The 13,192-nt window shown below is 45.1% G+C and overlaps 1 protein-coding gene across 1 annotated transcript in view; it reads left to right on the forward strand.

The window, feature by feature from the left end:
* The window catches only part of NFRKB (nuclear factor related to kappaB binding protein), a 42,729-nt gene that overhangs the window by 17,465 nt on the left and 12,072 nt on the right, over positions 1–13,192 (forward strand). Inside the window, exons 9-22 of the mRNA XM_080815839.1 lie at positions 817–901; positions 1,301–1,481; positions 1,736–1,844; positions 2,059–2,185; positions 2,427–2,492; positions 6,363–6,442; positions 6,551–6,597; positions 9,459–9,519; positions 9,933–10,107; positions 11,152–11,258; positions 11,654–11,777; positions 11,954–12,033; positions 12,168–12,388; positions 12,511–12,781. Of these exons, the coding sequence (XP_080671965.1) occupies positions 817–901; positions 1,301–1,481; positions 1,736–1,844; positions 2,059–2,185; positions 2,427–2,492; positions 6,363–6,442; positions 6,551–6,597; positions 9,459–9,519; positions 9,933–10,107; positions 11,152–11,258; positions 11,654–11,777; positions 11,954–12,033; positions 12,168–12,388; positions 12,511–12,781 (1,734 nt within the window). The remainder of the gene's footprint in view (positions 1–816; positions 902–1,300; positions 1,482–1,735; positions 1,845–2,058; positions 2,186–2,426; positions 2,493–6,362; positions 6,443–6,550; positions 6,598–9,458; positions 9,520–9,932; positions 10,108–11,151; positions 11,259–11,653; positions 11,778–11,953; positions 12,034–12,167; positions 12,389–12,510; positions 12,782–13,192) is intronic.

Consider the following 13,192-nt stretch of genomic DNA (forward strand, 5'->3'; position numbering starts at 1 on the left):
ATGCTTCCTTTTCTTTCATTGTTAACACCAGCAATATGAGAGGAAGACAGATGCTTGACCTAGTGTCTGATTTATATGGTATATGAATCACTATATACATTTTACCTGCGTTCGGAGAGGTTAAGGAGCTTGTCCTTGGCCCTACTGCTAGGAAGTCAGGAGTCAAATCCTGTGTTCTTCCCATGTTTTACTCTCTGTTACTCTGCTGAGTCAAGGTGATGCCAGTGTAGCCAAGCCAGAGAGCAGAGCTCCCCTCCAAGAAAAGGCAGGGAGGTGGGAAGTGTCCCACATTGGAAATCAGCAAATCCCTTATCTTTTCTGAAACACATTTTCAGACTATAAAATATAGTGATGTTTAATAAGCTTGTTTGAAGAGCACTAAGAAAAGGAATGCAGAAGAGCTTTATAAACTAAATGTGCAATAGAAAGGTTGGAAGTGAGTTCTGTGCCCCATTATGAAGGAGAGTAGTTTTTGTCTCCATATATATATATTTTTAAAGATTTTATTTATTTTATTTGACAGAAATCGCAAGTAGGCAGAGAGGCAGGCAGAGAGAGGTGGGGGAGGCAGGCTCCCTGCTGAGCAGAGAGCCTCATGTGGGGCTCGATCCTAGGAGCCTGAGATCATGACTTGAGCCGAAGGCAAAGGCTTTAACCCACTGAACCACCCAGGTGCCCCTCCATGTATTTTTAATTCAACATGATTTCCTCAAGTGTGCCCAATATCTGATTGTATCTAGGTAAATTGGGAAAATAATCAGTAGTTTTAGCTTCTTTTGGGGGCCTGTATAACAGATCTTTGAATATCACATCCAGGATCATCCGGACCTTTTGACAGGGGACCTCACTCTCAATGACATCATGACTCGAGTAAATGCTGGCAGGAAGGGCTCTCTAGCAGGTAAAGATGTCCTTTTTAGGTATATATCATCGGATTGTTGTGTTACATTACATGAGCCTGTCTGTGTGGCAAAAATAAATGAGACCACAGCTTTCTTCTTGCTGATAGCTTTTGTTTAGTTATTGCTTCTTATGGACTTACAGGTGGAAAATAAGTATAAGATCAATACACTACATCTTTGGCTGTTTAATAGGTGTTAAAATTAACTTGTGAAATCTTTCAGTGGGTTTGGTTAAAAAAAAAAACAAAAAAAAACAAAAAATAATTCAATGTCTTAATACTTAAGACTTTTTTCCCCCCATCTACTGGTGGGTGTTTGGAAAATAGCATTTAGATGGGGCCCTCACTTCCTGATGTAGAAAATGCAGTTCTGTGATTTGTGTTGCCTTTTCTTCCTAGCCCTGTATGACTTGGCTGTCCTTAAAAAAAAGGTTAAGGAAAAAGAGGAGAAGAAGAAGAAGAAAATAAAACTGATCAAATCAGAGGCAGAGGATTTGGCTGAACCCTTAAGCAGTGCCGATGGGATCCCACCTCTCTCCCAGGCCCCTTCTCCGCTGGCTATACCTGCTATCAAGGAGGAGTAAGTGAGCAACAGAGATTCCTGCTCAAGGGTGAAAGATGAACCCGCGGTTTACCCAGCACTGGTGCGTGGAAGAAGCCTGTGCATGTTGACTCTGCAAGACCAGAGTCCCAGGGGACCTGCTAGGGAACGTGTTTGGTGTGGTCCTTTATTGAACTTTTGTATAACTGTTAGAGGGTTTGGAGGACCTAAACCATCTGGGAATGTGTTCTTGGTCTCTTCAATTGTTCTTATATATTTTTTTCCTTCCTTAGGCCTCTTGAAGATCTCAAACCTTGCCTTGGAATCAATGAAATATCTTCCAGTTTCTTCTCTCTTCTATTAGAGATCTTGCTGCTAGAGGGGCAAGCTAGCCTTCCTATGGTAAGAGTTTTGGAAAGGTCAGATGTACATTAGAGTTTTCAAATTGTAGAAGACTGGCACTGTTCAGCTGGAGAGGAATTCCAGGTTCTTCTCAGAGCTCTGCAGTTCACTTGCTCTGCGACTTGTAGATAGACTCTAGCTTGCTCGGACGCATCTGCAGGGTTGCTGGTGTGGAATAGAACTCTGATTTGCTTCTGCCTTTGTGTTTCCTTAGTTGGAGGAACGGGTTTTGGATTGGCAGTCCTCTCCAGCCAGCTCCCTCAATAGCTGGTTCTCTGCGGCCCCCAACTGGGCAGAGTTGGTGTTACCAGCTCTGCAGTATCTTGCTGGGGAAAGTCGGGGTAAGATACTTTTTTCCTTAGGGTCAAGTATCCCCCCAGTTTAATTCATTTTTCTGTAAACTGCAACATTCCTGGTTGAATCCCTGTGGTTTCGCCTACTGCTGTGCCGTGGGGGTCTCCACTGTCCTGATCCACTATGAAACATTCAGAAGTTCTCTCGGGGCTCGGGGATCGCAGTTATTTGGAGTTTTGTGCTCTTTCTGACCTGTGCCGCTTGTTCATGTGATCCATTTCTTGGCAGCCGTACCTTCCAGTTTCTCTCCGTTTGTTGAATTCAAAGAGAAAACCCAGCAGTGGAAATTGCTTGGTGAGTAATTCATTCTGCTCCTCGTGGCAGTGGGTTTTCATCCTCTCCCATCCCCGCTTAGCTGCTTTTGCCTTCCAGTCCGTACAGCCCAATAGTATGTTGAGAACAGCAGTAATAAGCCTTACTTTGCTCAGTAAAAGAAGCAAAATATCTGTAAAAAAATCCTTCGTGACTCCTTGGGTATCTCAGGGTCTAAGTTTCACCTCTCCTCTGGATTTTGGCTCCCCCAAGTTGGGGTGGATGGCCTTTCTAGGACAATGTACTCTGGTGCTGGCTGGGTTTATATCCATGGGGCTATTTTATAGTAGGACCCATAGTCATATTAATTGCACCTGTTCTTGTAGATTAACCTGCAATAGTGTAACTATTTTTCTTTCCTAACTGTGGGCTTTGTTATTGAGGATAACATGCAGCAGGATGTCAGACAGCCCTGAGTACACTGTTTCTAAGTAGCAGGATTGTTTTTTTCTTTTTTAAATCTATAAAGTCCCACTTACTAAGTTTTAGTATCATGTACCTGAAGCACTTTGATGCCTCTTTTTTTTTTAAAGATTTTATTTATTTATTTGACAGACAGAGATCACAAGCAGGCAGAGAGGCAGACAGGGAGAGAGGGGGAAGCAGGCTTCCTGGTGAGCAGGGAGCCCGATGCGGGGCTCGATCCCAGGACCCTGGGATCATGACCCGAGCCAAAGGCAGAGGCTTTAACCCACTGAGCCACCCAGGTGCCCCCACTTTGATGACTCTTACCAATGAGGAAAATTCCATGTTGATTTCCTACTGAAACTCACTCACCTTTCTCTTTACCCCCTAGAGTGGTCTGTGAAGGGAGAGAAGGAGACAAGGTTTCAAATGTAGTAGATTAATTTATTCCTTATAATGTTTATTTGGCTTTTAGATGTCAGGGATTGTGTTAGGTGCCAGAGTACATAATGAACAAATATTCATTCACATGAAAAAACAAACATATACATTCTGTGAGGGGAAAGTACCAGAAAGATGGAAGTTTATGACAAGGTGTTGGTGTATTCTGCCAAATTGGGAGGACCTTCCTGAGGAAGGAACATTTCAGCAGAGATGTTAATGATGGCTAGGAGGGAGGGAGGCAGACTGAGGGGAAGAGCTTTCCATGTGGGGGAAGCAGTATGGGTCAGCCAGGGAAGATTGGATTCGAGAAAATCACACAGGCCTACGTAGAGATGATGAGAATCTGGAGGCGAGGAGAGAGAATGGACAAATTGAGAAAGTTGTAGGTGGTAAAAGCCATACGACTTGGTTATGACTGGCTGTGGGGAGTAAGGGAGAGTGCTGTCAAGCATCACTTCTAGATTTGTGCCTTGTGGTGAAGCTGCCATTCATTGTGGTAGGCAGCTGTGGAGGGTGAGGGTGGAGATCCTGAGTTAAGTTTTGGACGTGCTGAGTGTGAGCTGCCTTCGAGGTCTTTAAGTGTCGATGTTGAGTAGGCAGTGTGGGTGAGAGGGAGTAGAGAGTGTGGGTTTAGAACCCAGATGGGAGAGTCAAGGCAGGGAGTTGTTGGCATATCTACAGTAATCAAACCCAGAGGCATAGGGAGGCAGTGTGAAGTGAGGAGAAATGAGAATCTTTGACTAGGCCTTGAGAAGCTCCAAGGCAGAGCAGGCTGAGCAGGAGAGCATATGCCAAAGTGACTATAGACTTGGGGGAAAGCCATGAAATAGTTGGATCTTGGAAGCCAGGGAAGGACCCAGTCAGGAAGTGGGGAGTAGTCATTAGCCTTGATCATCCCAAAAGATTCAGTAAGATAAAGCCCATGGATTCGAGGACATGGAAGAACTGGTAAGTTTCTTGTAAGAGTGATGACGGGCATCAAGGACAGTGGGGAGCTGAAGGCAACTCGTGATTGCTGACTGTGTTGCTCTTTCTGACTCTGTCAGCCTACTGGTGGCTGGAAGTCAGCCTGGAAGAGGACCTATGCCCGGGGTGGCAGACCTTATAGGACCAGATAATAAGGATTTTAAGCTTGTGGACCAGATAAGACAGGTGGCCAGTTTGCTGACCCGCATGTAATGTACCCCTTGGAAATCTGCGGGTGCTACCAGTCAGGGCCCTCTTTTCTATAGTCAGTTAAATATTGACCTTCCTACCTCTGGTTAAAGAGACGATGAATCTAAACACCTTTTTAGAGGCTTAACAGGGGAGGGGATGATAGTAAGGGGGACTTGTGGCCAAGAGAGGCATTTTTTTCAATGAGAGAAACTCTGAGTCTAAGTGTTGATGTGAAGAGTACAGTGGAGAGAGGGAGATTGAAAATGCAGAAGAGAAGGGAGAATTCACCATGAAAACGCCTGAGAAAGAGGGAAAGGGATTGGCCTTGGTCGACAGGAGAGAGTGCAGTTCTTACTGTGGGGGCAGGTGGTGGACACCCGGCAGCTGGCTGGTGGGCTGTTTTTTTAAAAGTTCCCAGGTGGTGATTCTGTGGATGGGGCTGGGTTGGGGAACACTGCATTAGGCATGTGGAGGATGGAGGAGTTTTAGGTAATGACAGTCCATTTGTGACTGTGGGAGTGAGTGGCTGGGGTGCAGTGGAGGGAGGAGGTCGTGTGGACAGAACCACGAGGTTTGCATATTGGCCGTACTGTCCATCTGGATGTGCTAGTTGCCCAGTGTGCTGGCAGGAAGTGTCATGGTAAGGGGCCAGGTGAGCCAGTGCTCCATGAGAAATGACTAGGTCAGTAGCTGCAAGATGCAGGGGACAGGGTGGGACAGGTGGATGGGTGATGGTAAGAGTCTTGGGGACCAGGCCTTTGTTTTATTTTGATTTTCCAGAAGAGCTGGGGAGAGGTAGTCTGGCAGCAGTGATGGGATGGAAGGAGGAGCTCTGCTCAGAAGGGCGTGGCTGTGAGAGGATAGGCAGCCAGTACACCCCAAGGTAGACTGGAGAAGCAGACTTCACACCCAATAAGGATGTGGAGGGAGTGATTGAGAAGAGGATTAGGCTGTGGGCAAACGGACTATGAAGGAGCAATTCTAGAAGGCAGAGGAGTAGAGGAGTCTTTCCAGGATGAGAAAGTGCAGTACTTTCCGGGGACAGTGGGACTGTGCCTGACGAAGGAGAGCATGTTTGAGTCCTCAGAAGTGTCGTCTCAGCTGCTTTGAGAAGGGTAGGCCCTGGGGGGCTGCATTCTTCCCACAAGCAGACCCAAGTGCTGGTGGTCTCTGTGGTTTCTAGCCTGGGCAGGAGACATAGGGACTGTCCTGTGATGGGTGCTTCTGTAGGAGACCAAACAAAGTAGTAGGGGAGGAGGGCGCAGAGGGACGTGCTTATTTCTCTAGGTGGGTCAAGGGGGTCAAGCTTTTCTCCTGCCCGAGGGCCTGCTTATTGCTGTACCAGTTGGTAGAATGCTTCTGTTCCCCCACTATGAGAAGAAGCCTTTTCTGATCCCACAAAGATAGGAAAGCTTCCCTAGGGTAAGCTCTCATGATATTTTTTGTGATAGCGTTCACTTTGAGGTTTTATTAACATGTATTCTTTTCTCACTTGACTATAAACTCCGTGAGAACAGAGACTGAGTTCACTGAGTAACCCTGCCTAGCATGCAGCGTGTGGCACGTGGTGGCTGCCCAGCAAATACCTGGGGAATGAGCGATTTACTCTGGAAACATCAGAAGTGTTGGTCCAGGCAGACAGTGAATGGAAGGCAGTACAGGCTGAGGGAATAGTAAGTGCAAAGGACCATTACACCATAGGTTCTGATGGGTTCTTTGTCTGGCATAGATACAGCGAGTAAGAAGAAAGTGGGATTCTGAGTAATACCTTAGATTGTTCTATTACTACTATTATTATTATTATTATTACTGTTGTTATTTTTTGCCTTTTTATTTTTTTGATAGGCCAGGCCCAAGATAATGAAAAGGAATTAGCTGCACTCTTCCAGCTGTGGCTGGAAACCAAAGACCAGGCTTTCTGTAAGGTACGGTTTTTAAGAAATAACCAGACTTTTCCTATTGGATTTCTAGAGTCCTTAAATTAGCCAAAATTCTTTAGTCTGTTTACCTGTTAATGTTTCTTCTTTCTCCAGCAAGAAAATGAAGACAGTTCAGATGCCACAACACCTGTTCCTCGGGTGTGAGTATAATACTTTAATGGGGGGGTGATAGTCCATGAAATTATAGTTTAAGGTCCTACCGTTGTTTTGGTGACATTTCTTAGTATGTTAGCGTTGTAGTGAACCAGGTGTCCCCTGATTCTGACCTGCCTTAACATACCTGAGAAGGGTAACATGCTCCCATCAGTAAGAATGGCTTTCCGAGCAAAGGATTCTGAACTAGGGAGAGGATTGCATAGTAGAGGCTCTGAAGAGCTTGTGATCCACCTTGTCGGAGGGCATAGTCCTTTCCCTGAATTCTCCTTCAGTTCCCATTTGAGAAGGATCTGATCTTTCTTATTCTACCTATGAAGAAATTGAGGCATGAGGTTAAATGACTTGCTGAAGGTTAGTGACAGGACCTCATCTAGAATTTAGGCCTCTTGACCTCTAATCATGAGCTCTTTATATCACATCGTTTTCACGTGATTGTTTCCAGTCTGATGTCATCCTTTTTGTCCTCCCCCCACCCCCACCCCACCAAGCCTTGTTGAGATACAGTTGACATACAGTATTGTGTAAGTTTGAAGTATACAACGTGTTGAATTGATACATGTATATATTATGTATCGATTACCATAATATTAGTTATATTCATTATGTCACATAATCATCAGTTCATTTTTGTGGTGAGAACATTTAAGATCTCTATTAGCAACTTTTAAGTGTATGAAACAGTATTGATAACTGTAGTCATTTTGCTGTACATTAGATCTCCAGAACGGACTTGTGTTCTAACTGGAAGTTTATACCCTTTGACCAACCTCTCCCCATTCCCCATTTCACCCACTCACCACCCCTTGATAACTGCCATTCTCCTGTTTCTGTGAGTTCGGCTTTTTTTAGATTCCACATATGTGAGATCATAACAGTATTTGTCATCTCTGACTTATTTCACTTAGCATAATGCCTTGAAGGGCCATCCATATTGTTGCAAATAGCAGGATTTCTTTCTTTTTTACGGCTGCATAATATTCTGTCTTATGGAGTATTATATACCACATTTTCTGTGCCTGTTCATCTATTGACGGGCAGTTGGGTTGTTTCTGTGTCTAGCTATTGTAAATAATGCTGTGATGAACATAAAGGTGCACATTCCTTTTCAAGATCGTGATTTCATTTCCTTCAGAAGTACACCCGGAAGTGGGATTGCTGAACCATGGGATAGTTCTAATTTTTTTTTTTTAACCTAACTTTTTGAGGGATGTCCATATGCTTTCTGTGTAGTGGCTAAAGCAATTTACATTCCTGCCAGCAGTGCACAATGGTTCTCTGTTCCCTGATCCTTCCTAATGGTTATTTCTTATCTTTTTGGTAATAGCTGTTCTAACACGTGTGAGGTAGTATCTCATTGTGGTTATGATTTGCAAATATTTCCTCCCATTTGGTAGGTTGCTTTTTCATTTTGTTTTTTCCTTTGCAGTGTACAAGATTTTGATTGAAATAGTCTTACTTGTATATTTTTACTTTTATTGCTTGTGTTTTTGTATCATGTCTAAAAAATTGTTGCTTAGACCAGTGTCTAGGAAGCCTCTTTCATATGTTTTCTTCTAGGAGTTTTACAGTGTTAAGTGTTATGTTTAAGTCTTTAATTTATTTTGAGTTAATTTTTGTGAGCGGTATAGGATAGGGTTCCAAATTCGGTTTTTCCCATGTGGCTATCCAGTTTTCCCAACACCATTTATTGAAGAGACTGTCCTTTTCTTACTGAGTATTCTTGGCTCCATTGTCGAATATGGAGCCAGTGGTTTGACTGTATACACAATGGTTTGTTTCTGGTCTTTTGATTCTGTTCCATTGGCTTATATGTCTGTTTTTATGCCAGTGCTGTACTGTACTATTTTGACTATTACAACTTTGTAATGAAGTTTGAAATCAGCAAATGTGATACTTCCCAGGATTGCGGTGGCTATTTGGGGTTGTTTGTGGTTCCATATAAATTTTAGGATTGTTTTTTCTATTTCTGTGAAAAATGGTATTGGGCTTTTAATAGAGATTACTTTGAATCTATAGGTGATTTGAGGTCATTAGACTTTTTATTTATTTTTTTATTTAAAGATTGATTTAGAGAAGAGCAGTGGGGAGGGGGAAAGGGAGAGAAAGTCCCAAGCAGATTCCCTGCTGAGCGCAGAGCCCAAATCAGAGCTGTTATCATGATTCTGAATCATGATATGAGCCAAAACCGAGTCAGATTCTCAACCGACTGTGCCACCCAGGTGCCCCCGTAATACAGACATTTTAACAGTATTTTTCCAGTCCATGAACATAGGCAATCTTTGTTTATTTGTGTATGTGTGGTTTTTTTTCCAGTTTCTTTAATCGGATTCTTGTAGTTTTCAGTGTACCGATCTTTCTCCTCTTTGGTTAAATTTATTTCTAAGTATTTTGTTGCTTTGATGCTGTGGTGTGGTTCTTTAGGTCCCTGAGCACCAGCACAGAGGGCCAGCCTGAATAAGGCAGAACCGTTGTCTTAAATAACAGGGGTGTAGAACTCAATTTCTCTTGGGAGCAGAAAAACCGTTCTTGTCATGTTACAAATTTGAAGTCCTTTGTTCCTCTAAGGCTGAATTTTTTTGTTGCCATTAGATGGGATTTACTTAGCAACAGTACTAAAAACAGGTAAAAATACCAGCCTCTTTCTTACCTACCTAATAACTTTCTGGATTTCTAAGACTCAGGTAATTTTTGGAAATACAGGAGTTACTTGGTAGGGTCTGGAAAGTGGACTTTTTGGCCTTTGCAGGAACAGAATACTAATGAAGGGACATTTTTCTCATGGTGCAAAGGACTGGTTCTGGGTACTGGAGAAGGGGTGATGGATACAGAATTCTTTATGTTCCAGAAGAACTGACTATGTGGTGCGGCCCAGCACGGGGGAGGAGAAACGAGTTTTTCAGGAGCAGGTAAGGGATTGCTAGTACCCACTGAAAATCCTTTCATCTATGGGACCATGCAGAGAAAGCTCTGAGCCTGGCTCTCCTTGAGTCCATATTCTTAGAGGAAACTCACACCCTTAACCTTAGATCTTCTCCTGGTTGAGATTGTTTGCTGGGGTAGAATTGGTGTGAAGAAAACAAATGAGAAATGTTTTGATGGGCTTTTCTTCCAGACAGCAGAATACCTCTATATTTCTCTCTCTGTCCCTTTGCTAGTGAGCTCTTTGGAGATCATCCTTTCCCACTGTGTTTGGCTCAGTATTCCTAGTGCAATACCCTGTTTCCTTATTTTAGTCTCTCCAGGTCAATCCCTTATTGTATGAAAGTGTTAGAACCCCACTAATTGTGACTTAGGAGCCTTGTATCTTTTCTCTTGGTAGGAGCGCTACAGATACAGCCAACCTCATAAGGCGTTCACCTTTCGCATGCATGGCTTCGAGTCTGTAGTGGGGCCTGTGAAGGGTGTTTTTGACAAGGAGACCTCACTCAACAAGGCTCGGGAGCACTCCCTGCTGCGCTCTGACCGGCCTGCCTATGTCACCATCCTGTCTCTTGGTATGTGCCATTTGTCTCTTGTCAGGGATCCTTTCTTTCTGTAATCAGCTATCTCCCCCGCCAACTCCCAGAAGGGCTTTGAGGGTCAGAGCAGTTTTAGGAGGCCTTGGAGTTTGGGACACGAAGGGGGGGGAATTCTGTCCCCAGAGATCGATGTGGGAATCCGTGATTCTCCCCTGAAGTCTAGGCTCACATTTATTTTCATGTAGAAATTTTTCACAGGCCAGCTAAATAGTTAAGTGTGGGAATTTGCTTTCTCTAGACTGAGTGTTTTAAAGATGTGGTTTTTAACTTTTATTTTATTTTTTTTTTATTTATTCATTTGACAGACAGAAATCACAAGTAGGCAGAGAGGCAGGCAGAGAGAGAGAGAGAGAGAGAGAGGAGGAAACAGGTTCCCTGCAGAGCAGAGAGCCCGACGCGGGGCTCGATCCCAGGACCCTGGGATCATGACCTGAGCCGAAGGCAGAGGCTTTAAACCACTGAGCCACCCAGGCACCCCTGGTTTTTAACTTTTTTTATGCCATGAAGCTTTTTGGTGGTCTGGTAAATCCTACAGACTCCACCTCAGGATTTGGTCCTGTTAAAATATTTATCAAAATGTTAAATTTATGGTGCAGAAATATGTATGTTTTTATATGATATTAAATGACAGCCCTCAGAAGCAGGTCTTTTATCTCCTATAATTTCCGAATAGTGTTGAATGGAAATGATACTGTGATGTGATAAAGAAAATACCTGATTTCTGACCATATCACTGCCAACATAAGATTTGTTACCTTTGCTCATAATTGAAGGAAATGCTATATTTCAGTCAGATGTGGAAAATTTTTTCCCACCTGAATTTACGGACTTTAGTCTTGGCTGAAGAGTGTAGGACACTGCCCCCTTATTACTGTCATAATAGGTGATAATGCCGGGTCTGACTAAGGCTGAAGCACTCCTCCTCAGTGAGCTGCTCCCCATGAGAGCAGGTTAGAGGACAGTGCTCTTCAGTGGCAGCCATGCTTGACTCTTGAACTTTCCATTTTCTGATGCCATCAGTTCGAGATGCTGCGGCCCGGCTGCCTAATGGGGAAGGTACCCGGGCAGAGATCTGTGAGCTGCTCAAGGACTCCCAGTTTCTCGCCCCAGATGTCACCAGCACTCAGGTAGGATGGAAAAGAGATCGTGTTTGTTTTGTTCCAGAACGGATTTAAGAAAAAATACAAGGAAACATAAAATGTCATAGTTTTTTTTAATTGAATGAAAAAAAGGAAAGGAAGAGGTCCTGAGAAAGGGGAATAGTGATGACCTAAGACCCTGTGGAGCACAGATTTCACTCGCACTTTCCTTCAGCTTCTATGGCTTCTTGGTTCCCCGCTCCTTCGGGGAGCAGCTCAGTCTCTCAGGAATCTTGGAGTGTTGCTAGGTGCTGCAGTGAGCCATCGGCAGTATGGCCAGCAGGCCGGAGAGGGTCTGTTTATCACCTGCAGCTTCACACCTGGCTATTTGCCTCTGGTGTCCGAGTCTGACGGGTCCCTTTCCCCTTTGCTCTGGTTCTCAGGTGAACACAGTGGTGAGCGGAGCGCTGGATCGGCTGCATTATGAGAAAGACCCGTGTGTGAAATATGACATTGGGCGAAAGCTGTGGATCTACCTGCATCGAGACCGGAGTGAGGAGGAGTTCGGTGCGTTGAGGCCCCGAGCAGACTAGGGGTACTTCTGGCTTCCTGCCCCAGGGCCATGATACTTCCCAGTGACATTCAGGCAGGACCTAGCCCGCTGGGGAGGCCACCAGCTAGGGCTTGGCTCTTAATGAAGCCACCCTAGTTACTGTGCTGAAGCTTACCACTCTTGTTTACAGAGCGGATTCACCAAGCACAAGCTGCTGCAGCTAAAGCGCGGAAAGCCCTTCAGCAAAAACCCAAGCCCCCGTCCAAGGTGGTAAGTGACCTCTGAGGGCAGCTGCCTGAGTGGTGTCGTGGCGGGTGGCAGTGAGGCCTGCCTTGAACCGCAGTGCCGTGCCATCCCTTGGTGACTTTGGTTAAACTGCACCCACAATTCTCTTTTGCCTGTAGAAATCTGGTAGCAAGGAGAGTTCACTGAAGGTCCTCAGCAGTGGTCCCTCCGAGCAGAGCCAGATGAGCCTCAGTGACTCCAGCATGCCACCCACCCCGGTCACACCTGTGACCCCCACCACTCCAGCTTTGCCTGCCACTCCGATCTCCCCTCCACCTGTGTCATCAGTGAACAAAAGTGGCCCTACTACTGTCTCAGAACCAGCTAAATCTAGCTCAGGGTAAGGTCCTCCATTTTTAGCTCCAACTTTCTCCCTCTAAAGGCCTTTCGGATGCGTGGCTTAAATTGTTTGGTTTTTGTCATGTTGCCCTCCGCCGCCCTCATTTCCCCATCTCCTTGCAGTGTTCTTCTGGTATCTTCACCAACAATGCCACAGCTAGGAACAATGCTTTCCCCGGCTTCCAGCCAGACTCCACCAAGTTCTCAGGCCCCCGCCCGTGTCGTGAGCCACTCTGGCTCTGCTGGACTGCCCCAGGTACGGGTGGTGGCCCAGCCGGGCCTTCCCACTGTGCCTCAGCAGTCCACGGGGCCGACACAGACGCTGCCCCAGATGCCGGCGGGACCACAGATTCGCGCTCCAGCCAGCGCTCCACAGACCAAAGTCATGCCCCAGGTAAACAGGGACAGCAAGCCTGGACCCCGCCATGGTCTCATGAGTCCAGTGGGCAGGCTAGGGAGGGACCAAGGAGCCTGACACAGCAGCTCATTTAATGTTCACAGGCGAGTAAGCATGACTAATAAGTTATGTTTTACATGGTGGGAATCAGAACTTCCGAGAAGTTTAGTGATTTACCCAGGATTGTAATGTCAGGACACTCATGGAGGTGGGATGTGAGTCTAAATCTCAGGCTCCTTCCATTGCGCCTTTCATCTTAGTCATGCCACTAACTAGTTGGGTAATTTTAGAGAAGAGTCTTACTCCTGCCTCAGTTTCCTTTACCCTAAAAGGGGTATAATATTTGTTCTCATCATGTAGGAATAAAATGGGCGGTTCAGCGTGAAAGCTTTCTGAAAATTAAGACAC

The sequence above is a fragment of the Martes martes genome (genome assembly GCF_963455335.1).
Source record: "Martes martes genome assembly, chromosome: 10".
Classification (NCBI taxonomy): Eukaryota; Metazoa; Chordata; class Mammalia; order Carnivora; family Mustelidae; genus Martes; species Martes martes.